The following is a 25,854-nucleotide window of genomic DNA, read 5'->3' as shown; positions in this document are numbered from 1 at the left end:
TACACCTCTGGAGCTTCCTGCCAAAGCAGCTTGGTTGAAAAATGAAACCAAATCAAGCTGACTTACGGGGCTTCCCCAATGGCTCAGCAGGTAAATAACCCGCTTGCCAATGGAGAAGACAAAGGAAACACAGGTTCAATCCCTGGGTCAGGAAGACACCTTGGAGGAGGAAATGGCAACCCACTCCAGTATTCTTCCCCGGAGAATCCTTTGGACAGAGGAGCCTGGTGGGCTAGTCCATGGGGTCGCAAAGAGTCAGACATAACTGAGCACACCACACCTGCAAAGCTCTATCACCTGCCACACTGGGAAAAAGCTTTCTTTCCCAAGGGCAGACAGGATCTCATGTGTCCAGTGTTCCCCTATCTGGTCTTTCTTACCCTCAAGAAATGGCCCATCCTGTCTCAGTCAAGTGACCATCTTTGCAACTTAGGTCTTTCCCCGCCCCCGCCTCAGCCTCCTCCTCTGGAAGGTGGGAAAATAACCCTTGTCTGCATTCCTCGCAAACAGCCATGGAAGCTCCTGGCACCACAGCGGGTAGGACCCAGGACCCAAAGCCCCTCACCTCTCTGGGCAGGCCTGGTGGGGCAGGCAGTGCTACAGCCCCTTCCTCTCAGATCAAACTGTGCTCTCCACCACCACTCCTCACAGCCCCCATGCCAAAGTCAGGGGCCCACACAGTTTTGTTTCAGGTGTTTTATTAAGTGGGCCATACTGCAGCTGGTTTGTAAGTTGCAAAACAACATAAATTTAACAGTAATAACATAGCCAGTTAGACTGGGACAGATTTTTCTTTCCTTAAAAAAAAATAGAAAAAAGAAAAGAAAAAGACTTAAAACATACAATGGAGGGTTAAATAAATAATACATTTTTTAAAAAAAGGAAAACCTGTTAAAACATGCTTATATTTACTTCTGTGCAACTGTGTGCCAAGAGGAAACGTGATTCTCTGCACGATGATATATCCCGGCATGTCACCTTCCCAAATAATACTGACAAAACAGAAAAGACGTAGAGCTGACTCATCAGTGCTTACAGAGGCACTACTAAAAATCCCTTTGATTGGAGTGTGGGGATTCCTGCTCAGCACACCTGTGTGGCCCGTGAAAGCCAAATATCTATAATAATGTTAATATAGAAAACATTAGTTTAAAAACGATGTGGAATGGCCTCATTAACTCGGCAGGGCGAGGAGGCAGAACTGCCCCACGTGCTGCAGGCTCAGTCCAGGGAGGCCGCAGGCTCCAGTGTGGCCACGGCGAGGGAGGGCACCAGCTTCAAAATAAGCGGCACCAACCTCATCTCCCTCTCCCTATCACTCTTTCACATGAAAGTGTGTAAAAAGCAAATCAGCAAATAAACTCTAAAATAGATTATTTATTCCAAAAATCCTCTACTTTTCTTTTTACAGTGAGTGTACATCTCCTCTCATCTCCTGCACAGCTCGCTTAGGTCCCTCTGGGAAGAAGGGGCGAAGTTGCAGGCGAGTCTCTGGGTCCTGCTGCTGGCTGGTGCTGGGAGGTCAGATATCGATGCCCTTGACCAGAGATGTCTCCAGCGTGATGTTGAACTCCTGCAGTGTCTGCAGCACGCGGATCAAGGAATTGACAAGTGTGTGGTCTTTGATCAGTGCCACATCCTCATACATGTGTGCGGTGATGGGGCAGTCGGCCAGCAGGGCGATCCAGTGGTGCAGGAGGTGGTCTCTGGCAGGGAAGGATCCATTCCGATGGGTCAGAAGGACAGGAGACAGTTAGCGAAAGCCCAAGGGGAAACCTGCCCCATCACCTCCTGAACCAAGTATGAAGCAGGAGAAGCAGGTCTCTCCCCACAATCCCCGCCCCCTCCCCCTCCCCTAAGATCACCTGGTGAAGATGCCTTATAAGGCTTTAAAAGGCTCCTACTGGGAGGTACCCAGCTTCCCAGGTGGTTCAGTAGTAAAGAACCCACCTGCCACTGCAGGAGCCTTGGGTTCAATCCCAGGATCGGAAGATCCTTGGAGAAGGGAATGGCTACCCATTCCAGTATTCTTGCCTGGGAAACTCTATGGACAGAGGAGCCTGACCAGGTAGTCCATAGGGTCACAAAGAGTCAGACACGACTGAGCACAAGCACAGTCAGGATCTGCGTGGGGGCTACCCAGCCCCAGGAATGCCGATCCAAACAGACCCTGTCATCCACACAAGGCCTGCTCCTCCTCCCCTGCTGCCCCCTCTTCCCTCCAGACACACCATCAACCAGATACTACGTCCCCTCTGCATCACATCCTCCATCTCCTAGAACCTCACTCCTCTCCACAGCCACCACCACCAAAAATACACAACAAACTGACACACAAATAGCACCTAGCATGTGCCCGGCCCCTTTGTAAGAGACAACCTTCATGACAACCCTATGATGTGAGGGAGCTGCTATCAGTGCTATTATTATCCCCACAGTAGAGATGAAGAAACATCTACTGGTTGATGGAGATAAGCAGTTTATTCAAGAGCACACCGCCAATAAGTGGCTGATCTGCGATGTGAACCTTGTGACTCTGGTTCCAGAGTCTGTCTTTAACCACTATGCCAACTCCTCCCTTCCATGGCCTACATAAACCACCCTGTTTATCTGGTCTTTGTGCTCTCACCTGACCCCTGGAATAACCCTCAACAATCTTGTCCACTCTGAGGTGTACCATCCCTGATATCAAATGACTATCATTTCAGTCCCCTGATTCATCAACTCTGTCCCAGCTCCTCAAGGCCCCCATCCTACTGCCTCCCTTCCCACATTCTGCCTGCTAATTCCTAACCCCACATCCTCTGCTTTGTTTAGGGCCCCTCTGCTAGTTTCGTCTGCTTCAAGCTCCCTCCTGACTTCTATCCTTTTGTTAAGGCTCACCTCAAATGCCACCTCTTCCTCGAAGCCTCCTCTGGTCTTTCTCCTCTATGTTTTCAGCAAACCTTATCAATGAGTACTTTTTCAAACTCTCCCAAACTTCTGCTTTGTACTGTACTTAATTAGGACAAGTGAACTTCTAAATGGTAGGAACCATGTTTTATTTAGCTTTATTCCCACACCTTCCATGAGACCTACCATATTCAAATGTTTGTTGAAGGAGTGACTAGATACATATACTCTGCTTCAGATTTTACCAGGGGGGCAGTTTTATTCCTTCCCATCAAAATGTGGCCCTTCCTCCCCAACCAGACATACACTCTCATCCCCATACCCCACACACACATGGTACATGAAGGAAATTAAGGGCTTTCACCAAGCCCACAAGGCTTTACCCACCCAAGGGCACCTGTTCATAGGATACTCCCCACCCCCGGCACCTCCCCTGGGTTCCTGCAAGGCTGGCTGCCTGCACGCTGGGCCACGGGGCTGCAGTACCTGGCTCCCAAGCACACAAGCATCTGAAACTTGCCATCCTTGCCAATGTTCCGGGGATTATTGTTGATTGCCGTGACAAATCGGCAGAAGTTCCGGGCCCTCATATGCCAGTTTTCCTCAGGGACAAGTTCGTTCTGCTCCAAAGTCTCATAATAGGTTTGTGCTTTTTCTGTGAACAAGAGAAAAGCTTGCCAGCGACAGAGGCCTTCAAAACGAACCTATCCCTGACTGTCCTACCTCAGGCCCCTCCATGTCAATGCAGGTGAGAACAAGGGTGTTCTGATGTCCCTGGTCACAGTTCAAAATGATCCTTCTGTTCCCTAGCTCTGTGTTCTAAATTCCTTAATGTGACCCTTGATATAAGGATGGTCCTTTCTCAACAAAACTCCTGAGGAAGAAGCTTCTTGCATCAATTTCTCCAAGTGGATCTAACAAAGGGCTTGGACTTCAGTGCTATCAACTGGCATCTCAGACCTACAAGCAGGAAGTGTGAGGGGTCATGACTAGGCCCGTATTATATGCAACAGATGCCTGGAAAGAGTCTTTCCAATCCAGTTCACAGGAGATGAGGGGTGAATGGTGGGGTAGGGTGGGGGTAGGGGTGTTGTCTCATTACATTCAAGAAAAGCCAGGGCCACCAAACAACAGATCTAACCTGAGACTCACTTGATTTGGCTTCTAGATCTCAGACCCCGGTGGTCAGTACCCACACATTAGGCTGATGATCCCCTCATGTCTGCATGCTTTTCCCGACCTCAAATCCTAGCCCAACTCACCCAAAAAATCCCAAATGAAGACATTTTTGAAGAGCCGTGGTGACTTAAATCCATGCTGGAAAGCCTGTTCCAGGGCCGAGACAAGGCCACATTCTCCACAAAGCAACAGCGTCAGACTACCTCGCTGTATAAGGAAACAGGGGAGAGTGCCAGGCTAGCCTTCGTCAAGATGTCCTCCAACCACTACACCCCAAGCCCACCTCCCAAACCTGGGAGGGCAGCAACACACAGGCAGGGACCTTGTCTAGTCTCCCAGCACCTGGAAGGGCCCAACTCAGAGCAGGTCTCAGTGAAAAGCTGTTGAGTGAACAGATGATGGTTCTGGGTCCCCAGCAGGGGACAAAGCCAATGTGGCCACTATTAAGGAGACACAGACAGATTCATAAGACAAGAGAAATACACACAGCTCACTGGACTCTGCTATGTTGTCAAAATGTAAGGAAAACAGGGTAACCCTAGGCACAGGTCCCCGAAGGAAGGAATATGCTATCTCTAACTGAGGCACATCTTTGAGCCTGGAACAAGGTTATTCTCTCTTATTCAATATAAGGCCCTGGACTAGAAGGTAGGGAGGCTCACCTCTTTTTCAGGCTTATGGAAGTGCTTCACGATGCCATTGACTGCCTCACCGATGGACTCTTGGATCTGCCCAGTGTTCAGCTCTGATTAAAAATTAAGCAGATATCCAATCTCAGAGCTTAATAGTGCTTGGTTAACAGAGCAAAAGACTCAGGACATAGGGAAGGCCCACAGGAGAGGTGGGGCAGCCTGGACCCTGGGAAGAGTTGTGTTGCTCTTGGCTTACCCAACTTTGTGGAGCTAGCTCTTCTTAAAATCTTAGGACAAAAAGTAACAGCTAATACCTTGGAGTCTAGTCTCTAATAGATGCTAGTAAAATTTATTCTTTGCCCTGGAATTCTAGCAACCAAAAGAGTGCCAAGCCTTGACAGTGAAGCCAGGAACTTGATAGTGAAAACAGGGAAGGCCAGAAAGCAGACCCCTCTCCTCCATAGGGTCACATACAAATAGCACAGATGATCGGGCCTGGCTCCAGGAGCTCTCCCCTCTCCTCCCAGTCCTCTAACGGGAGTGCCAAATCCCTGCACTGCTTCATGAGAGGAGGGTGGCAACACCTGATGCTGCTTTGCAGAGGTGGTTCCTGAGGCAGCTGTGTAGGCGCGGATCTGGGCTCCCTCATCAGGGCTCCCAGAAATCTGCCCACTCTCCAGGCTGGGCAGCGTGAGGGCCCAGCCCCACCTTCCACTTACTGGGTCTGTTGTTGGGTGAGATGGTAACAAGCCTCCGGATGACACTGGGAGACTGCTGCAGGGGTGGGGTCCGGCACGGCCTCTCATCCACCTCAGGCTGGCATGTGAGCAGCTCCCCGACCAGAACCCGCTCCAGGCTCCCGTCATCCATGCCCTTCCCCAGCCAGCGGCCACATGGAAACCTGAGGTTCAGGCAATAGCCTGTCAGAGCTGTCAGCTCCTTCAGTGTCTTTCCCTTTGTCGATCTACAAAGGCCATCAACAAAGCCAATCCCTGGGGACAGGCTCTGAAACTGGCCTGGGACCCCTTGTGGCCCAGCTCCTCATCCCACTGTGTCGCATCAGGGAAGCCACCTGAGTGATGGGTGGCCTGGACAGTGGTAGCAGACACTTCCACTTGGAAAACCCTCCTTTTTTTCTCTTCCAACAAGAAGCCTCAGCCTATCACACCTAAAAGGTCTCCCTGAGAAGTCCACATACCCAGGCATCAAACACAGCCTCTGGTAGTACACCAGGCCCCACTGTCTCAGGACAAAGCTGAAGAACACTTACTTGTAGGTATGTCCGGTGATCTCATTCCTAACCATCACATATTCCACCAACCATTTGGCGTAGAGTCCAGAGTTATCATGGCCTATCTGCACAGTAGTGAGTTTCCCCAAGTTTTGGCACTGTAAGAGAACAGAGAAACAGGGATGACAGGAAGGTCAAGAAATAGGAGAAAAGTGCCACACTGCTCAGAGGCACAGATCTGACTGGCTGCCTGCAAGCTGCCCCACTATCTGCAGAGGCAGAGGTCAGAGCTCCACCTGCCACCAAAGCTGGCAGTACAGTACTATCTCATGAGGAATGATGCTGAGAAAGAAAGATACTACAACCTAGAGGAAGAACTAGGGCCAGGGAACAGAAAGCTCTGAAAGTGGCAGAGCAGTCTGAGGTCTCTGTGAATCCTTGGGTTCAGCAGCTGAAAGAATTCTTGAGAATTCCTCAACACACCATGGGCAGAGAGGTTTGCAAGTCCCGATGGGTACCTTCCAGCCAGAGACCATTTACACAGGGCAGGCTCCCTCTCCTTAGGTCAACCCTTGACTCTGGCCTCTGGTCATCCTGGGACAGGTCAGCTGTGCTGAAACATAATACTGTATAGAGCAAGGCCTCCATAAAACCCTGGAGGAAGGTGCCAAAGTAGTCCTGCCAGCTGAAACTCAGACCCCCAGAGCCTGGGGATGTGGTCCCTGGGTAACACATACCTCGAAGGTCATCTCTAACAGGTTCCTGGGAATCTGCAGGATCTGTGTCTCACCCAGTTCTCCTGAGATGCAGATCCATGGGTTGGCGGTGAACATAGAGCCCCCCAGCTTCTTGCTTGGTACGATCAGGATGTGGTAAGGAATCACTGTTCAGGGGAAGGCATAAGGCATTGCAGGGGATCAGGAATCCCTCCCGTACCTGACCCTGACCTGCCCCAGGTGTGCTGGCATGCCTGTGGCGCCTGGAGCAGCAGGGCCTGAGGCCAGTTTAGAGTATTAGCCAATCTTCTCAATCTCACTCCTCCCAGGGTTATCACCCAAACATCCACACACAAGCCCATCTGTGAGCTGAGAGCTAAGAAATACTGTCCCTTAAACATGATCGCCAACTCAACAATGTACTAAATGGCTTTTCAGAGCACTTTTCTATCTGTCATCCCAAGGACTCTGGTAATAATCTCCAGAGAGGCCAGGCAGGTATCACAATCCTCTCCTGAGGCACCAAGAGGGAAACAGTTTCCCTCAGGCCTCCTACTTTCCAGTCCAGTGCTGCTCCCACCAAAGCCTATGACCCTCTTCCCTGGGGAGGAGAATGAGTGTCATATGAAAACAAGAGTCCACAATGCTGAGTCACTAGCCAAACAACTGCTGCTGCTGCTGCTGCTAAGTCGCTTCAGTCAGGTCCGACTCTGTGTGACCCCATAGACAGCAGCCCACCAGGCTCCCCCGTCCCTGGGATTCTCCAGGCAAGTACACTAGAGTGGGTTGCCATTTCCTTCTCCAATGCATGAAAGTGAAAAGTGAAAGTGAAGTCGCTCAGTTGTGTCTGACTCTTAGCGACCCCATGGATTTCCAGGTAAGAGTACTGGAGTGGGTTGCCATTGCCTTCTCAGAGCCAAACAACCAACCATGGGCAAATTCAGACTCACTTCAGTTCAGTCGCTCAGTCATGTCTGATTCTTTGCGACCCTATGGACTGCAGCAACTGTTTACCTAACAGAGCATCCTGGCACCAAAGAACAAAGAGGCTCCAGGGGCCTTTCTGAGACCATTTCAAACCTTTTTCCTCACTCTGCAAATAGGGAGATGAAGGCCCACTGCAGGGGCAGACACTGCTCACAGATCCATAGTGAGTTAGGGCAGAACAAGGCCCAGACCCAAACCTCCCAGAGTTGTCTGGAGTTCTTCCTGCTACTTCAGGAGCTGTTTTTCCCTGAGGGCCAGTCTGAAACTTTCTCTGATATTGAATGACTTTCTCAACCCAAAACAAAAGGGAGATTTCTTTACAGGTGTGCAGAGCGGGCAGTGAACTTCACCATCCCCACCCCATTCCATCTTAGGCCCCCAGAGCTGTGAGCAAAACCACAGTGATAACACAATGGCCAAAAGTATGAGCATCCTAGTTCAAAACAAGAAGAAACTTCAGAGAAAAAACAACCTCCAAGGAGGGCTAGTAAAGACCTCTCTCCCCACAGAAGAAAGGACAAGTGATCCTCTTCTTTATCTAAAAAGGGGATAGTAAGTTAGCCTTGGACAGGTTCACGAAGACTGGCAATGGGAAGGCTAGTGGGGAGCACAGGGCCACTCACGGATAGTCGTGAAGACATTGGTGAAGCAGAAGTAATCGACGGCATTGAAAGAGAGGAGGTGATAGAGGAACTGCTCCTTCTCGTCGTCACAGCGCAGGAAGGCGTAGCGCTTGTAGAGTTTTCTGTCGGAGAGGAGGTAACACATCAGTCTCTCAGCCCAAAGCGGGGGAAAGAGGCTAGAAGTATTCAGTTCTGGAGGGAGATGGCTAAGGAAAGAACATGAGGGCGAGCCTCAAAGTTCTGTAGCCACCTAAAAAAGGAACAAAGCCAGCAACTCCATCTGAGGGCTAGAGCGAAAGTGGCTTAACCTACAGAGGAACAACACAAGCCAAGCTCTACTCGTGTCCGAGAGCTGACGTTATTATAAAGTGTCAGAGGTTGTGGGACCTCTTTCCTAACCTGAAGGCTTCTACAGGGCATCATCCTAGTGTGTATCGTGCACGTAGCACTGGCAGGAGGTCGTGGTCAGCATTCCTACTAGGGCTAGTCTCAGACCCTCAGCAGGCCTGAGACCCAGAGGTCGGAACACTGCTCTGAACATGTCAGAGGCAAGGAATGGAATGATCCAGGTCACAGATAAGGAAAAGCTGTACAGAGAATGTTCTTACCCTCTTTTCAAACCTCCTCCCATCCCTATCCGTCCATTGCTCAGTCCTCTGCTGGACACTGCAGGCACAGAGGGCCTGTCTTTCCCAAGTATCAGGGACACAAAAAGCCCAATGCAGAGGAGCACAGCACAGAGAAACACACAGAGAACAAAGCAAGGTCCCTGTCCTGCCTGTCCAGACTGCCGTCACCATGCCAGAGAAGTGTGGGATTCAGCAGACCTGTGAGGGTCTACCTAGACAGTTTATACAGTTCTTCACACAGATAATTCACCAACCCAGGAGCCAGAGAGGGAAGCCTATCCTCAAATACAGTCTAGATGAATAAACCTGCTCAAGGCCACAATATATAACATAACAAGTTGCCAAATAAAAGGCTCTAAAAGGTTCTCTCTGGAAATTGAAAGAGCCATAAGCTTTGATGGTTCTAGAACAGAAGGGGCCTGAAGGACAGTACACATTCAGACAGGGGTTGCAGAAGGAGAAGGACAGGGTATAAAAGCCAGTTTGGCTAGAGTTGGGGGCTCGGGGAAGTAAACAGCAAGAGACTGAAAAGTCTGGCCAGGGTAAAATGAAGGCAGGCCTAAATATTCAGGCTAAAGAGTTTGCAATCTGCCCTAGAAATAATAGTTTTCTTAGGGATAAAGGGAAAGACATGACCAACTTCAAGAAATTTAAATTTAGCACAGCTGAAGGGTGAAAGTGGCATGAAAGTGAAACCCAGGGAGTGGCAATAAATAAGGAGACAGATGGAACAGCAGCTAAGGACCTAAAATGTGTACGTGGGAAGTAAAGCTAAGCAAGGAGTCACACGGACTCAAAACCAGGAACCTAAGCAGGGAAAATACGTACAGGGAGAGGTGTATGGTTCACACCTTCAAAGAAAGCAAATTTTGTTTATTTTATTTTTTTGTATTAAAGTATAAAAAGGGACAGAGAAAGCTTCTGACATAGACATCAGAAGGGGGCAGAGAATGCCCCCCTCACTAGTCTATGCAAGGAAATTACATACTTTTTAAATTAGTTATAAATCAAAAGAATGTCTCAAGTTTGTAAAGATCTTACTAGACCCACTCGCATAATTTATATTTTAAGATAATAGGATTAGCCAGAAGGTTTCAGGAAGGAGAAACTGTCCTCAATCAGGATACACTGTTGTTATATAATCATTAGTAGGAGTTTAAACTGAATTGTTTGTTGTGTAATCATCAGTTCCTGGCTTAAAGAAAAAAATGTTTTATGTGACTAAGACTAAGGAATGTAGAGGGAAAAAAAAAGAAAAAAGATGTTTGTCCTTTCCTTCTGAAGAATTTCAGACCCCCACCTCTGCTTTGAGAGCCACAGACCCCTTTCTCCTCCTCCGGTACCCTGGACTTCTTATCAACCCACCTAGGAATTGACTCTCTCACCCCTTCTCCTTTTACCTTCCATCTTTCCCAGCATCAGTTTCTTTTTTTTTTTTTTAATTTATACTTTTTTAAATATAAATTTATTTATTTTAATTGGAAGCTAATTACTTTACAATATTGTATGGGTTTTGCCATACATCAACATGAATCCACCACAGGTGTACATGTATTCCCCATCCTGAACCCCCCCTCCCACCTCCTTCCCTGTACCGTCCCTCTGGGTCATCCCAGTGCACCAGCCCCGAGCACCCTGTATCATGCATTGAACCTGGACTGGCGATTCATTTCACATATGATAATATACATGTTTCAATGCCAGTCTCCCAAATCATCCCATCCTCGCCCTCTCCCAGAGTCCACAAGACTGTTCTATACATCTGTGTCTCTTTTGCTGCAAAGAAAGCAAATTTTAATAAGTGGCAAACAAGTAACAATAATGATAACACACCCCACCTGTGGTTTAAAAAAAAGGAATGAACAAGTCTGTAACAAATGCTATGGGTGCCTGGGGAGGAATGGACCAGGTCGCTGGGGTGTCTGGGCAGACTTCAGCAAAGAAAACTTGTGACTAGGCCCTGAAAGAGCTTAACACATCCTGAGAAGTATGAGGGGTCTGAAGTGGCTGGAGCTGTAAGCAAACTGAGAAAAAAGATGAGAGGGGTAGGATGGAGGAGTAGGTAGGTTTTGATGAAGTACCTCTTTCTCTCTCCCTATACCCCACCCAAAATGCAGTCTGTGGCAGCAAAACTCTCCTCATTTTTCTAGTCACTGAAGTAGCACAGGGGTCAGAATATCATGTGAGAAGTTACTATGTAGTAAATTAATTCTGAGCTGTCCTCCAACAGGGCCATAGTTTTAAAAAACCAAAATTAGCCTCCTCACCAAGGTCTGGGCCCTGTCTGCTCCTGCCTAGACCCCTAAGTTCACAGCCCTAGACCTACCTACTGCCTTGGAGTCTATCATACAGTTCCTGGACTGGGCCCCCTTTCAGCTACCTCTGTACCCTGTCCTCCTGCCAACCTGCAGCCATCTCCTAACAGACAATGCCCACCCTACCCCACAGGAATCTCTCCTGTCCTGTCAGACCCCAGTGCCCACACAGCCACAGATTTTTCCAGGACACACAACTGGCCTCTAGACACTGGTATGCAACTGACTCCCTCCCAAACTCCAGGCTTAAATGTTCACTTGTTTTCTTTTAGTTGTCTCCCAATCTTCAAATTTTATTCCTATACCTTTTCATCCTTAAAGGGAATCAAATTCAATAACTTTAAGAAATGCTATTTCATAACCTCTCAAAATGAGCTCCCTAACCTATCAAGCTTTTGAAACTAGTCTCTTGCTGTGGTTTAAACATACAATAAAGTCTTAAAAAAAAATCACAGTTTCACTTTAAATAAAAACAGAGTCTGCAGTTTTAATCAATTCACTTACACAAAATTTCCCCAAGGTCTGCTTCTCTGCTTTATCATCAACAGGCAAGTCACATACTAAAGGATACCATTAAAAGATGCCCAAGGAAATGCCAAAAAGAAAAATGCCCAATAGATTTGCTGATGATGAAAGAATCAAACGTATTATATATAGGAAAAGACTGAGAGATGGTAATCAGAGAAGGGGGACAGCCTTCTTCTCCCTCCTGCTCTAGTAACCTGGGTACAGAATGAACACAAACATAAAATCAAGAGAAGGGAACTGTAGGGTTAGTGGTTCTAGGAGCAAGGAAAAGTGAGAACCTAGCTACTTTGGGCTGGCCCTAGGCTCAGGAGAGAACAAAAAAGATAAGCGGATATATTAGAAGTTTCTTTTTAATTCTCCAATCCTTTCTCCCTGAAGACAAGAAAGAGACCAATAAAACATCCTATGCCCAGGAAGTATGCAGGTCATTTGAGTGCCACAGAGAGGAGGACCCCCAAAACTCTGAGGTACCCAATGAGGATTCCATTCTTCTCATTACCTCTGCAAGAAAGCTATTTGGGGAGGTGAGAGATGCAGGTTGAGAAGATAGGAAGAATAGATAACAGATAATAATAGAATTATTCTTCTACAGATAAAGAAGAAGAAGAAATGCTGCATCACAAAAATCACCCAAACAAGAAAAGTCCTCCCATCTTTATGGGAACTGACCCAAGGTAGAACTCAACAAGAGCTCACTGGCTGACCAGCAGCTGAAGGAGCCAGAATAGACCATAGGAGGTCCCATAAAAGGAACCAACAGCCAAAAGGGAGGATCAGTGCTTCCTGTAGTGGTTGTGGCTTAGTCTCAAGAATCCAGGCCTTCAGAACTCAGTTCAGAGAGCACCCAGTCAACTGCTTGTCTGAATGTTCCTACTAAAACAAGCATGCTGTGTTGAGCGCTGCCAAAGAGTTATTATTCAACAACAGGAAAACAGAAAACATTTTGCAGCATAAGTGCACAATAGTGTTCTACACAGAAAGGAATAAAGAAAAAGAAGAAATGCTGCAAAACCTTCACATGCAATTTGAGTTTAGGTGAATTCAGCAGCAATGATACACCACATACTCTCCTTTCCCGTGGGTTTCCAATCCCTCCCGCCACTCCCAGGAGCTGGTTCTACTCCAAGTGGAATGGCCTTACTTGGTGAGCTCATGGTCTGAGAGAAGCTGCTTCAGGTGTCTAGAAAGTAACTTTTTTTCCATGGACAGACGCACCCACGCTCTGGCTTTTCCCACATCAGTCTTGATTTCCCCAATGTTCTGGATGTGCCTGAAGGACAAATGGGGAAAGTGAAGTGGAGGGTGGGGTGGGGAATGAACTCACTACCAACACCTCCCCTGTAATGCCAAAGGAAGTCTGGTGAGGCAGTCCCACCCCGTCCTGAGAGACTCCATCTCTCTTGTTCTCAAAATCCTGAGCTTCCATGAAGCTTTGAAAGATAGGCTCACCATAATTTAGGGAGTTGGTGAGGAAGACAGTACAGCTTTCAAAAAGCAAGGCTAACCCCAGAGCTCTTAGGCCTTGAAACACTCTGGTGTAATTCTCCAAAAATGTATGGAAACACAACTGCTTGTACAGCTCTACAAATGCATCATGAAACACAGGACCAATGAGGAGGCCTCCTGGTTAAATGAGAGGTTGTAGAAGCCCAGGTCACTGAGACTCTGCTATTTAAAGTGGACTCCTAAGCAGCAACTGAAAACAGAATTTGAGTGGCTAATTACAAATGAGCCCAGACTGACCTCATATCCTGAATGAGGGAGATTCTCAGGGGAGACATGACGGAGCTGGCATCAGACTTCCTCCGCTCTGAATCAAGAAATATTCCTAGGGAAAAAAAAACGTTGCTTAAGTCCAAAGAGATCTGACTACCAAAATAGCTAAGTACTCTTCTTATCTCAAACCACAAATCTCTACAGAAAAAAAGCTGGTTACTTTGAAAACACTTTAATCAACCATTTCATGAACATTAAGTACCTATTAGGTACCAGATTCTATACTTTTATGCATGTTGTATCACTTAATTCTCTAACAACTTATAAAATAGCCATGGACAGTATCACAGAGGAGAAAACTGAAATTCAGAGGGGTGGGCTGCTTTGCCCCCAGTCAGCAAGTAGCAAAGTTGGGACTGGAAGGAACACAGATCCTCTGGCTCCTAATCCAACATGTTCTCATCATAATCCTTGAAAGCAGTGCTTCTGCTCAGAGCTATACTCATGTCCTACTCCTGCCTCAAAATGGACTACAGAAAGACCAAGGGAATGTGTAAGGAATGCTTAGGACTTCTAGACACAATACCTGTATATCCCCATGTCTAGCCCAATGTTTAAAATTAGTATCCTCATTATTCAGCTGCTGAGACTTTGCGGCTACACTTTATCCCTTGGCAATAACTTCCATGGCCTTCCTAAGAAGATTCTGTTCTCATACCCAGCAAGTGGACTCAAAAACTCCTTATGAGGTTACTCAGGGAGCTTTTGAATCTGGTTTTTTGCCAACTATTGATATTTTCCCCATGTGCAGTGAGTGCTTGTTGAGATCAACTAGTTCAAGGGCAAAGACAACAAACATTGAGTTCATGACTACCTTTTCACCTCCACTTAAACTGATTTTTACCATTAGGACAAGAACATTTAAGAAAAGTAAACAAACTCCCTGGCAGAGAGACGAGAATGAGGGATGGTATGAAGAGGAGATGCTGCCAAGAAGAAAAGGAAGAAGGGAGACAGTCCTGGAAAAGACACTGCACGAGGTTATAAAGAACAGCAGACCAGGAAACGAGAGGCCTGACTCCTGATCTGGCCTCTTCTATCAATTCACTGTGTGATCTTAAGTAAATTCAATTCCTCTCTGGATCCCAGTTTCTGTCTCTTGTAAAATAAGGGGACTGGACTAGATGATTTCTGGGGTCCTTGCCAACTTTGATATTTTTTATTAAACAGAAACAGAAAGCAACTTCAAGGGATCATGCATACCAGGCCTGGACTTTGAGAAGTTCCAAGGCAGGACACTGACAAAAAGGCTCTCTTAAGTGATGGGAAATCATCTCAATGCTCATCTCAGAGAAATAAAACAAAAGAGTCTGAAAACACTTGCTCCAAACACAGGACATCAGTATCAATCCAAATTCATTTAAAATCCAAATTTATTCTAAGGGTGGCCTCTTGCTGATATAAATCTTCTATCTCACTGATCAAAAGTGTATGCTGCTGCTGCTGCTGCTAAGTCGCTTTAGTTGTGTCCGACTCTTAGCGACCCCATGGACTGCAGCCCACCAGGCTCCTCCGTCCGTGGGATTTTCCAGGCACGAGTACTGGAGTGGGGTGCCATTGCCTTCTCTGTCAAAAGTGTATAGAAACACATAATAAAAGCAAACCCCACAACCTTGGCATGTTCTGTGGTCCAGAGAGCCCTGTGGCTTAAACACTACAGAGTGAAGGCTTCATTGACGTGGAACAGTCTGCTAAAGAGGATCACTTCAGTGGGGGAAGGGAAAGTGAGTGGAGGGAGCTTGCCCAATGGTGCTAAGACCATCTTACCTGAGGTACTGAGGCTTCCTGATGTGAGTTTTCTCTGCCGGTTTTCCTGATAATGTAACAGGTGGGACCACAAGGCTGATTTCCCCTGGAACCAATGCAAGGGAGAAATATCTATCAGTTTAGATTTCTAAGGGTAAGTCATCTAGTGAGCAAAGTCAGAGATAATTTGAACATACAGATGTGGGCTTTTGCTAAAAAGTATCTGTCCTATTTTTTTTTTTTAATCTGTCCTATTTTTTATCTCAATATATACCCAGATGCAATGTATATAAATATATATCCCCTACCTAAAATTAAGGAGAAATACAAAGAACAGAAGGGAACAGAAAAAGGAAATGGTCCCCCACTGGGAATAGGAAGGACATGGTCAAAAAAAGAGCCTGAGAATAGACCAGTGGATAAGAAAGAAAAAAAGCAAATAATCTATCAATCTCTAAATGGTCTGTTGGTTGAAGGTCAGCTTGGGTAGTGCATGATGGCTTTTGCAGAGGAACAGATACCCAGCCTACAAGATTCTATAACAGCTCCCAAATTTCCTAAAGTAGTTAAAAGCATTCCTGCCCTCTGCAGCCTAGGGAGAGTACATCATCACAAGGATGAGGATTTACTGTGAAAGATATTTTGAAGAAGCCTGCAGAAGAGGCAGCTGGTACTTAACTGCACGTCTAAGATATACTACTGTCAACAAAGCAGAACCTCGGCACTTGAAAATGTAAAAGCTGCAGTTTAAACTGCGGGAGACATGTAGTAGTTTGTCATTTTCAGTTCAGTACAGACACTCAGTTGTGTCTGACTCTTTGCGACCCCATGAACTGCAGCACACCAGGCCTTCCTGTCCATCACCAACTCCCAGAGTTTACTCAAACTCATGTCCATCAAGATGGTGATGCCATCCAACCATCTCATCCTCTGTCGTCCCCTTCTCCTCCCGCCCTCAATCTTTCCCAGCATCAGGGTCTTTTCCAATGAGTCAGCTCTTTGCATCAGAAGGCCAAAGTACTGGTGCCTCAGCTTCAGCATCATTCCTTCCAATGAATATTCAAGATTGATTTCTTTTAGGATTGACCTATTTGATCTTCCTGCTGTCCAAGGGTCTCTCAAGAGTCTTCTCCAACATCACAGTTCAAAAGCATCAATTCTTCGGCACTCAGCTTTCTTTATAGTCCAACTCTCACATCCATACATGACTACTCGAAAAACCAAAGCTTTGACTAGACGGACCTTTGTTGGCAAAGTAGTGTCTCTGCTTTTTAATATTCTGTCTAGGTTGGTCATAACTTTTCTTCCAAGGAGTAAGCGTCTTTTAATTTCATGGCTGCAGTCACCATCTGCAGTGATTCTGGAGCCCAATAAAATAATGTCTGCCACTGTTTTCACTGTTTCCCTATCTACTTGCAATGAAGTGATGGGACCAGATGTTATGATCTTAGTTTTCTGAATGTTCAGCTTTAAGCCAACTTTTTCACTCTCCTCTTTCTCTTCCATCAAGAGGCTCTTTAGTTCTTCTTCACTTTCTGCCATAAAGGTGGTGTCATCTGCATATCTGAGGTTATTGATATTTCTCCCGGCAATCTTGATTCCAGCTTGTACTTCATTCAGCCCAGCATTTCTCAGGGCTGAATGATGTACTTCTGCATATAAGTTAAATAAACAGGGTGACAATATACAGCCTTGACATATTCCTTTTCCTATTTGGAACCAGTCTGTTGTTCCATGTCCAGTTCTAACTGTTGCTTCCTGACCTGCATACAGATTTTTCAAGAGGCAGGTCAGATGGTCTGGTATTCCCAACTCCTTCAAAATTTTCCACAGTTTGTGGTGATCCACACAGTCAAAAGCTTTGACATAGTCAAATAAAGCAGAAATAGATGTTTTTCTGGAACTCTCTTGCTTTTTTGATGATCCAGCGGATGCTGGCAATTTGCTCTCTGGTTCTTCTGCCTTTTCTAAAACCAGCTTGAACATCTGGAAGTTCATAGTTCACATATTGTTGAAGCCTGGCTTGGAGAATTTTGAGCATTTCATAACTAGCCTGTGAGATGAGTGCAATTGTGCGGTAGTTTGAGCATTCTTTGACATTGCCTTTCTTTGGAATTGGAATGAAAACTGACCTTTTTCAGTCCTGTGGCCACTGCTGAGTTTTTCAAATTTGCTGGCATATTGAGTGCAGCACTTTCACAGCATCATCTTTCAGGATTTGGAATAGCTCAGCTGGAATTCCATCACCTCCACTAGCTTTGTTTGTAGTGATGCTTCTTAAGGCCCATCTGACTTCACATTACAGGATGTCTGGCTCTAGGTAAGTGATCACACCATCGTGATTATCTGGGTCATGAAGATCTTTTTTGTACAGTTCTTCTGTGTATTCTTGCCACCTCTTCTTAATATCTTCTACTTCTGTTAGTTCCTTACCATTTCTGTCCTGTATTGTGCCCATCTTTGCATGAAATGTTCCCCTGGTATCTCTAATTTTCTTGAAGAGCTCTCTAGTCTTTCCCATTCTATTGTTTTCCTCTATTTCTTTGCACTGATCACTGAGGAAGGCTTTTGTCTCTCTCCTTGCTATTCTTTGGAACTCTGCATTCAAATGGGTATATCTTTCCTTTTCTCCGTTGCTTTTCACTTCCCTTCTTCTCAAAGCTACTTGTAAGGCCTCTTCAGACAACCATTTTGTTTTTTTGCATTTCTTTTTCTTGGGGATGGTCTTGATTCCTGTTCTCGAATTAAGAACACAAACCTCTGGCCATAGTTCATCAAGCACTCTGTCTATCAGATCTAGTCCCTTAAATCTATTTCTCATTTCCACTGTATATTTGTAAGGGATTTAAGTCATACCTGAATGGTCTAGTGGTTTTTCCTACTTTCTTCAATTTAAGTCTGAATTTGGCAATTAGGAGTTCATGATCTGAGCCACAGTCAGCTCCTGGTCTTGTTTTTGCTGACTGTATAGAGCTTCTCCACCTTTGGCTGCAAAGAATTAATCAATCTGATTTTGGTGCTGACCACCTGGTGATGTCCATGTGTAGAGTCTTCTCTAGTGTTGTTGGAAGAGGGTGTTTGCCATGAACAGTGTGTTCTTTTGGCAAAGCTCTATTAGCCTTTGCCCTGCTTCATTCTGTACTCCAAGGCCAAATTTGCCTGTTACTCCAGGTGTTTCTTGACTTCCTACTTTTCCATTTTGCGTTTTACCAAGACACAAATCTGAATAGTATTTTCAAGCCTGATGTTAAGGGAGCAATTTGCCTATAAAGTAAGTGAGCCTAGCTGGCCACCTAGCAACTGCTTTGTTTCCTTAGTCTAGTTATCCTTGTATACATAGAGACCCTTGTCTCTATGTTAACTTGTTATAGGATTAAAAATTTTACTTCAGATTCATGATAAATATTCTCACATAGCAGATATAAATGTAGTGTAATTTTAATAGTAGGATTTATTATGGTCATTTTACAAGTGATTTAGTCCTATATTTTACAAGAGTAATAATGACAGAAACTACCATGTCTTGACATTTTCTATGAACTAAGCACTATGTTAAAAGTTTAAAATACAATATTTTACTTAATGCTTCTAACAATTCTACAATGTAGGTACCTCTACCTTCATTTTCTTTAGAAAAGAACAAACTGAGAATCAACTAAGTAACTTGTAAAAGATCATATAACTAGTAAGTAGGGTATTGGGATGCAAGTTTAAGTACAGCTAATATTAGAACCATTACTGTTAATAATGATGCTATATGGGGAGCTTCTGGAAGACAGCATTTAACTTCTGAAGCTGTATTTTCTGAAGAAAATTTTATATTTGGGAATGAATGTGGGGAATTAAGTCTCAAGATTTTTCCCATGAGAATATGGAAGCTCTATTTTATTTTTATCCACCAATTAACCTGATTTGGGGAGGGGGGTGAATCAAGCATGTGAATGGGAAAAATCCCCCATCTACAGATCACTAAGCTGTTGACATGAACTTTCTGTAGGTTTGGATTTCCTACAAGATTTAACCAACTTAAAACCCAACAACCTTAATGGCAGTTTTTAAAAAAACACACAATTAGAAAAGACCATTTTTTAAATTCACTGAAATACCAAATGTTTGAGAAAACAGATGTTCAACAAAATCAATGAGACTTACAATTCTTATACTGTTACGAACTGGTTTATTAATACTATAAAGAAAAAGACAATATGAGAGCTCAAAATATTCACGGTCTTTGATTTAGTTAATTCAACTTCTAGAAACCCATATATCCATCCATTTACCAAAACCATTATTAACTCTTGAAAAAGCAGAGACTGCCTTATTCATCACTGTATCCCCTAAATATAGGCAGACTAAGAAGGCAGGCTCCTTTAACACAACGGTCTGGATGTGACACAGAAATACAGCTGGTCACCAGAGTCCTCACATGTAATGATGCCAAAGAGCCAAAGGCAAGAGCAACACCAGCCACGGTGCCAGAAGGACACCCAGGTGCTCAGTGACTGCAAAGGGGCTGACTGGGACTTCAAGATTCAATATTGCCCAACTACACATTTGGGAATGTGGCCAAACAATATACAGCACCAGATTCTCCAAGAATGTCACATGCATGAAAGATGAGAAACAACCCCTTTTCACTGATCAGTCCTGAAATGGCAACAGTTACTAAACCAGTATGAGAAAACCAAACCTCAGAAAAATATACTAAAGGAAGTCCATATCCTTGGAAGATGTCACCAGAAGCCAAAGAGAGTGGTGAGGTTAACACAGGTTCTTATGAGGACCTGCTGTTGGCAGCCTTTCAGGCAGGCAGCTGGTAACAAACTGAGACTAGCAGCAAAAACTGTGGTTTGGGTTCTCTTTGACTTTCTAAGCAAGTAAGTAGTTGTTCAACAAGGTGCCCCCAGAGGGGACTGAGATGATCACTCTTTGAGAGTGAATTTGGTCACAGTTGGGTACATGATTGAGGGGACCAGGGAGCCAGGTATAATCCCTGGACTGAAACATAACTGAGGAATTTCTCAGCAGGAGAGAAAAGTGGTCTAAACGAAGGTTAACAAAATGGAGGCCTAAGGAGAACACGCTGTAGGGATTTCAATCCCCAGCTGAACATGTGTCCCTGCTAGAAAACAGAGATCTTCAATTCCTTCTTTGACACTGTCAGTGCTTCACATGTAGAGCTCCAAAATCAGAACTCAGGATAAAATGGAAGCTCAACTGAAAAGTTCCCACTATTCTGTACTGGTTGCTCACCAGTAAGTAGCCTCTGTCTATCCAGACTGAGAGGGGGATCAAACGGGCTCCAAACAAAATTCCCCAGGCTGTGGGAACTCCTAAAGGATATGGTTGCAAAGCCTCAGAGGACAAGTTTAAGACACCTGTGATGATATGGTATTACTATTTTTTAATACCTAACTCCCTAAAGATTTTTATGGAGAATAATAAGTTTGGGGGGAGCATATATTTTACTAAAAAACTGAAAGAGCTCAACTATATTGCCAGGCTTGCTAAACTTAAAAGAAAATGATAAAATGATCATATATAGTCTACTCATTTATTACAGAGAAAAGGAAAGAAATATAAATCCATCACATAGAACCTGGCATAATAAGAGTTATTGTATGGTGCATACCTACCACAGGCCAGGTACTTTTTTTTTTTAACCATATCTAATTATCATAACAACCCTGAAAGCTAGGTTTTATTAACTCTGTAGTATAGATAAGGAAGATGAGACTCAGAAATTCTAAGTCACTTAAAGTTATCAAGAAGAGCTAGGATTAAAAACCAGGTCTTTCTGATTTCAATGCCTATAGTGTTGCTGCTCTACTACAAAACTCTCAACATTTTAGGAATGTGATATACAATTACTAACATTTTTAAAAGCTTATAATAATAGTGCTGTTCTTAATACTGATAAATCAGAAATAAATTAGATAACCAATAATAAAGGCTTAATTTAAGTACTGTACATCTATACAGTGAAAAGAGTAATTAAAACTGAACTTTTAGAAGAATAACCACAAACATTTTTAGAGAACCTCCCAGTTATAACAAGCTCTGAACTTAGTGCTTCACACAAATTATCTTTTCAAATCTTCATAAGAGTCCTATGGAGGTGTGTTCTTTTACAATTCCATCATGGACACGAGGAAAAAGAATCTTACAGAAGCTAGGTACCGTGCTCAGTTTCACAGACTGAAAGCAGGAGTTAAACCCAGGACTATCTGACTTATAGTCTCAGCTCTTAAATACTTACCATACTATCACCTAAATTAGTTAAGAACATGGAGAAGACATTCTGAGGCAAGAAAAAGCAAGTTCCAAAATATTATGTACAGGATGATCCTATTTGAATTGAAAAAAAAAAAAAAGAACTTTATTGAGACATAATTCATATTACCATAAAATTCACACTTATTAGGTGTACAATTTTCTATACCAAAAAAAAAAATCAATTTCAAGTCTCACTCCACAAGCACCATATGCTATTCTTTAAAGCCAGCCAGCTGGAAAAGTGGGGAAACTAGTATGCAAAAAGAGGAAGATAGTCTGCTCAAAAGGGAGAGGCCAGACATTCATTACCTGTTTCACCTGTAGCCCATGACTCCAAATCCTTTCCAGTAGGTCACAAAGACTGGCAATCAAGGTGTTCTCTTCCACCCCCGTGATGTTCACTTCCCCATGGCCTAGTTCCACAGCCTCTCGCCCCATCTTCTCCACCAGCATCCTCTTGGTCTATAAGAAATCAGTCGGTAAGATTAGACACCCACATTAGCCAGATGACATTCAACTAGACAGGCTTGTGGCCACCTGCCAGGTACATCTGTTGGACTGAGAGGAAGACCCACAGGTAAAGAGTGTATTTATTTTTCACCATATCGGTCAGGTTATATAGTAAAGTGCTTTCTTTAAAGAAGATAAAAACACAGAAATCACTGACCGTGGACATGTCATTTCATCACTCGGGATTCAGTGCTTTTACTTATGAGATGAAAAGAGTTGAATAAAACCCTTTGGTCATGCTCATCTCAGACATTCTCTGATTCTCATTGCCTAACTGACCTTTTAAACAAATCTTTAAAAACATTTAATCCCAGAAATATATCTGAAGTACCTGCCAAGGGGATAAAAAGTTGAGAAGTAATTTACTTTTAGGTAAAAAAATTTTCATGTGCTCACTGTAAAACAAAAACTGTATAATGATAATTGCAGGTTTCATCACTATGTGCCAGGCACTGTACTAAGTATAACATTATCTCAGTTAAGCCAAATAGCTCTGTAAGAAGTTATTATTTTTCACAATTTATTGATAATGAAATTGAGGTCAGAGAACTTAAGTAACTTGCCCAAATTCACACAGCAAAGTAGTAGCAGATCTGGTCTTTGAATCTAAAGCTGCTTGAATATTGAATTCAAGTTCTTAAGGAAGATTTGTGTTATAAATGTGTGACATATAAAAATCTGAGCAAGGAAAAAAATCACCCCATACTCTACCTTGAAGAAGCAACAACTCTTAACATTCTGGCATATTTCTTTTCCGGTACTACTATTTTTAACATTTTTATTGTGAAATATATCTCATATACATACACATGTATGTGTTTATGTGAGTGTATACTATTAGACTAACATGACCTAAGGTTAAGAAAAACAATAATGCCCATCTATACCTTTGAAGAACCCTATATGCCTTCTCCAATCACCTTCCCACTCTAGAAGTGATCACTGTCCTGACTTACACAATAAAACTACAGAAAAGCAAGAAAATGATTAACAATATAGTTTATTTTCTTTTCTTTTTCACTTTATGTCTGTGAAATTCATATACACTGAACAGATCTGTTGTGCAATTTAAAATATGTTAAGGTTATAAATATGCTTCATTTGCACACATACAAAAAAACTGCAAAAGAATATAAGGAAATTCTGGGAAGTGACAGACATCCTGATTGTACTAGTGGTATCACCAGTGTATGCACATGGATATACGTATACCTTTGGCCAATTTGTGTTGCTATATGGCAGAAACCAATATTGTAAAGCAATTATTCTCCATTTAAAAAAAATTTTAAAAAAATTTTTAATCATCTATAGATCCCTCCAAAAAAAAAAAATGATCAAGACATATACATAAATGTGTGCCATTTTTTATGTATCAATTACACCTCAATAAAATACCTTTAAAAAAATTAAGATTCTTATAGAATGGCAAAAAAACATGCCAACAGCAAACAAACTGAGTAACACACTTTGACACACAGCAGGCACTCAGTGAAATCTTTTGTTTCTAGATACATGAAATCAGTGTTATCAGTACACTAGAGGGCCAAAATATTTGCATATGTGTAAAATGAATCTGTTGACAATTTAACTATATTAAAACTAATGATTTTAAGTAAGTAACACAAGATGTCTAAAATTAAAAACTACCACTGCCTCTCAGCTTTAAAGAATACATATTAAATTTTTATCAAGCAAACTATGCTTGCTCTCAATCAATGTTACATGTTATGTAAAACAAATACATCTAATTCCAAGTTAACAGGATCTTAACATTAGAACTATCTCATTATATTAACAATATTTTAAAAATCAAGAGAAGAATGGTCAGAGCTAAGCCTTGGTCTCACCTTGGCTGCCAAGGAAAATACACATTCAGAAGAGCCCACAGCTCACCTTGTTGCGGCATTCCTTCAGCAGACCTTCCACAAACTTCCAGTTGGTCTGGGCAATCACTGACGGGGAGAGGTTGGACAGTTTGGGCTGGCGGATGGTGCTGCCCATATTCCTGGCTTCCTGGATGTACTTCTAAAGCAAAAGGAAAAATCAAAGACTTTGTGCCCATGAATACAAATCACAGGCAACCAGTACAGATGGGTGCCTGAAGAGGGCACTATCACCCTGCACTATCTTACTGAATCATTCTTAGGCTCAGGACAAAGTTTAAAAAGCAACTGTATCTTAGGGAAAACTAAGAGAAAAGGGTGAATTAATTCTTCTTCTGAGGTAAAGCACTCCATGAGTGCTGGAATTATCTTGGCTTTAATGATACAAAAGGTAAAAAACACACAGCTGTAACACGTATGTGCAAACTCCTATGCGTGGACAAACCAACTATAATCTCAGAGTACTATTGAGAAAAATCATTTTCCCCACCAAGTTGGGAGGAATTTAATCCCTCTGCTCATATCAAAGATATCCATCTTTGCTAAACTGTTGTAAAGTTGTCTCAGACTTTTTGTGACCCCATGGACTGCAGCACGCCAACCTCCCCTGTTCTTCACTATCTCCTGGAGTTTGCTCAGATTCATATTCATTGAGTCAGTGATGCTAATCATCTCATTGTCTGCCACTCCCTTTACCTTTTACCTTTAATCTTTCCCAGTATCAGGGTCTTTTCCAATGAGTCCACTCTTTGCATCAAGTGATCAAAGCAGTGGAGTTTCAGCATGAGTCCTTCCAATGAATATTCAGGGCTGACTTCCTTTAGGATTAACTGGTCTGATCTCCTAGCTGTCCAAGGGACTCTCAAGAGTCTTCTCCAGCACCCCCATTTAAAAGCATCAATTCTTTAACACTCAGCCTTCCTTATGGTCCAACACTCACATTCGTACACTACTACTGGAAAAACCATAGCTTTGACTAGACAGACCTTTGTTGGCAAAGTGATGTCTCTGCTTTCTAATATGCTATCTAGGTTAGTCATAGCTTTTCTTCCAAGGAGTAAGCATCTTTTAATTTCATGGCTGCAATCACCATCTGCAGTGATTTGGGAGCCCAAGAAAATAAAATCTGTCACTGCTTCCACTTTTTCCCCATCTATTTGCCATAAACTGATAGGACCAGATGCCATGATCTTAGTTTTTTAAATGTTGAGTTTTAAGCCAGCTTTTTCAGTCTCCTCTTTCACTTTCATCAAGAAGCTTTTTAGTTCCTCTTCACTTTCTGCCATTAGAGTAGTATCATCCGCATATCTGAGGTTGCTGTTATTTCTCCTGGCAATCTTGATTCCAGCTTGTGATTCACCCAGTTCGGCATCTCACATGAAGTACTCTTGCATGTGTGCACACTCAAAACAAATGCATTTTCTGCTTTTCTATAATTTGCTGGTGATTCCCCACATGCTGTCTGTTTTAACACAGAACCCACATCAATGCAATAAACTGTACACTGACACCTTCTCAGTATCCCAGTTTCACAACCAACATTTGTACCCAACTTCTTTCTTGCCCATGTTTATTCCAGAAGTACAATTCTGTCCATTCTACTTTCTGCCCCCTCATTCTGCCCCTACTATCAACCCTCAAGATTAGGCTTCAGTTATTATCACCTGTACTACTGCTATCTGCTTTCTAACTTGCTAGCTACCTCCAGTACCTCTTGCTTCCAAAATATTCTGCCCACAGTCTCCTTTACACAATCCACCACCACACTTTAGGTCCTGCCATCTCCTCTACTTGCAATGCGCATCTCTGTTCCTAATAATCCTATCATCCAAGACTAAAACAGATGTTAGTTCCTCTAAGCAGTCTTGTTTGAGATTATCCCAGACACAATGGAACTCTGTTTTCTTTAATCAGTAATCAAACACTGGTAT

At 43.5% G+C, this 25,854-nt stretch overlaps 1 protein-coding gene across 3 annotated transcripts in view; it reads right to left on the bottom strand.

Moving 5' to 3' along the window:
• Positions 1-681: 681 nt before the first annotated feature.
• The window catches only part of DENND5A (DENN domain containing 5A), a 94,239-nt gene continuing 69,066 nt past the window's right edge, over positions 682-25,854 (bottom strand). For 2 of the 3 annotated variants that reach the window (XM_086340116.1, XM_086340117.1), the window contains exons 11-23: positions 23,934-24,065; positions 21,840-21,992; positions 15,276-15,360; positions 13,476-13,560; positions 12,874-13,002; positions 8,261-8,382; positions 6,672-6,817; positions 5,974-6,092; positions 5,423-5,604; positions 4,734-4,816; positions 4,155-4,278; positions 3,379-3,547; positions 682-1,706 (exon numbers count right to left, since the gene is read on the bottom strand). In XM_086340116.1, the coding sequence (XP_086196242.1) occupies positions 1,523-1,706; positions 3,379-3,547; positions 4,155-4,278; positions 4,734-4,816; positions 5,423-5,604; positions 5,974-6,092; positions 6,672-6,817; positions 8,261-8,382; positions 12,874-13,002; positions 13,476-13,560; positions 15,276-15,360; positions 21,840-21,992; positions 23,934-24,065 (1,713 nt within the window). In that variant the 3' untranslated portion in view covers positions 682-1,522. The remainder of the gene's footprint in view (positions 1,707-3,378; positions 3,548-4,154; positions 4,279-4,733; positions 4,817-5,422; positions 5,605-5,973; positions 6,093-6,671; positions 6,818-8,260; positions 8,383-12,873; positions 13,003-13,475; positions 13,561-15,275; positions 15,361-21,839; positions 21,993-23,933; positions 24,066-25,854) is intronic. The other variant, XM_086340118.1, reaches the window with a different exon arrangement.

Source organism: Bos grunniens, chromosome 15 (assembly GCF_055505025.1).
Source record: "Bos grunniens cultivar Pamir isolate PY7600 chromosome 15, Bosgru_T2T1.0, whole genome shotgun sequence".
Lineage (NCBI taxonomy): Eukaryota > Metazoa > Chordata > Mammalia > Artiodactyla > Bovidae > Bos > Bos grunniens.
This window is presented reverse-complemented; position numbering and strand designations above follow the sequence as displayed.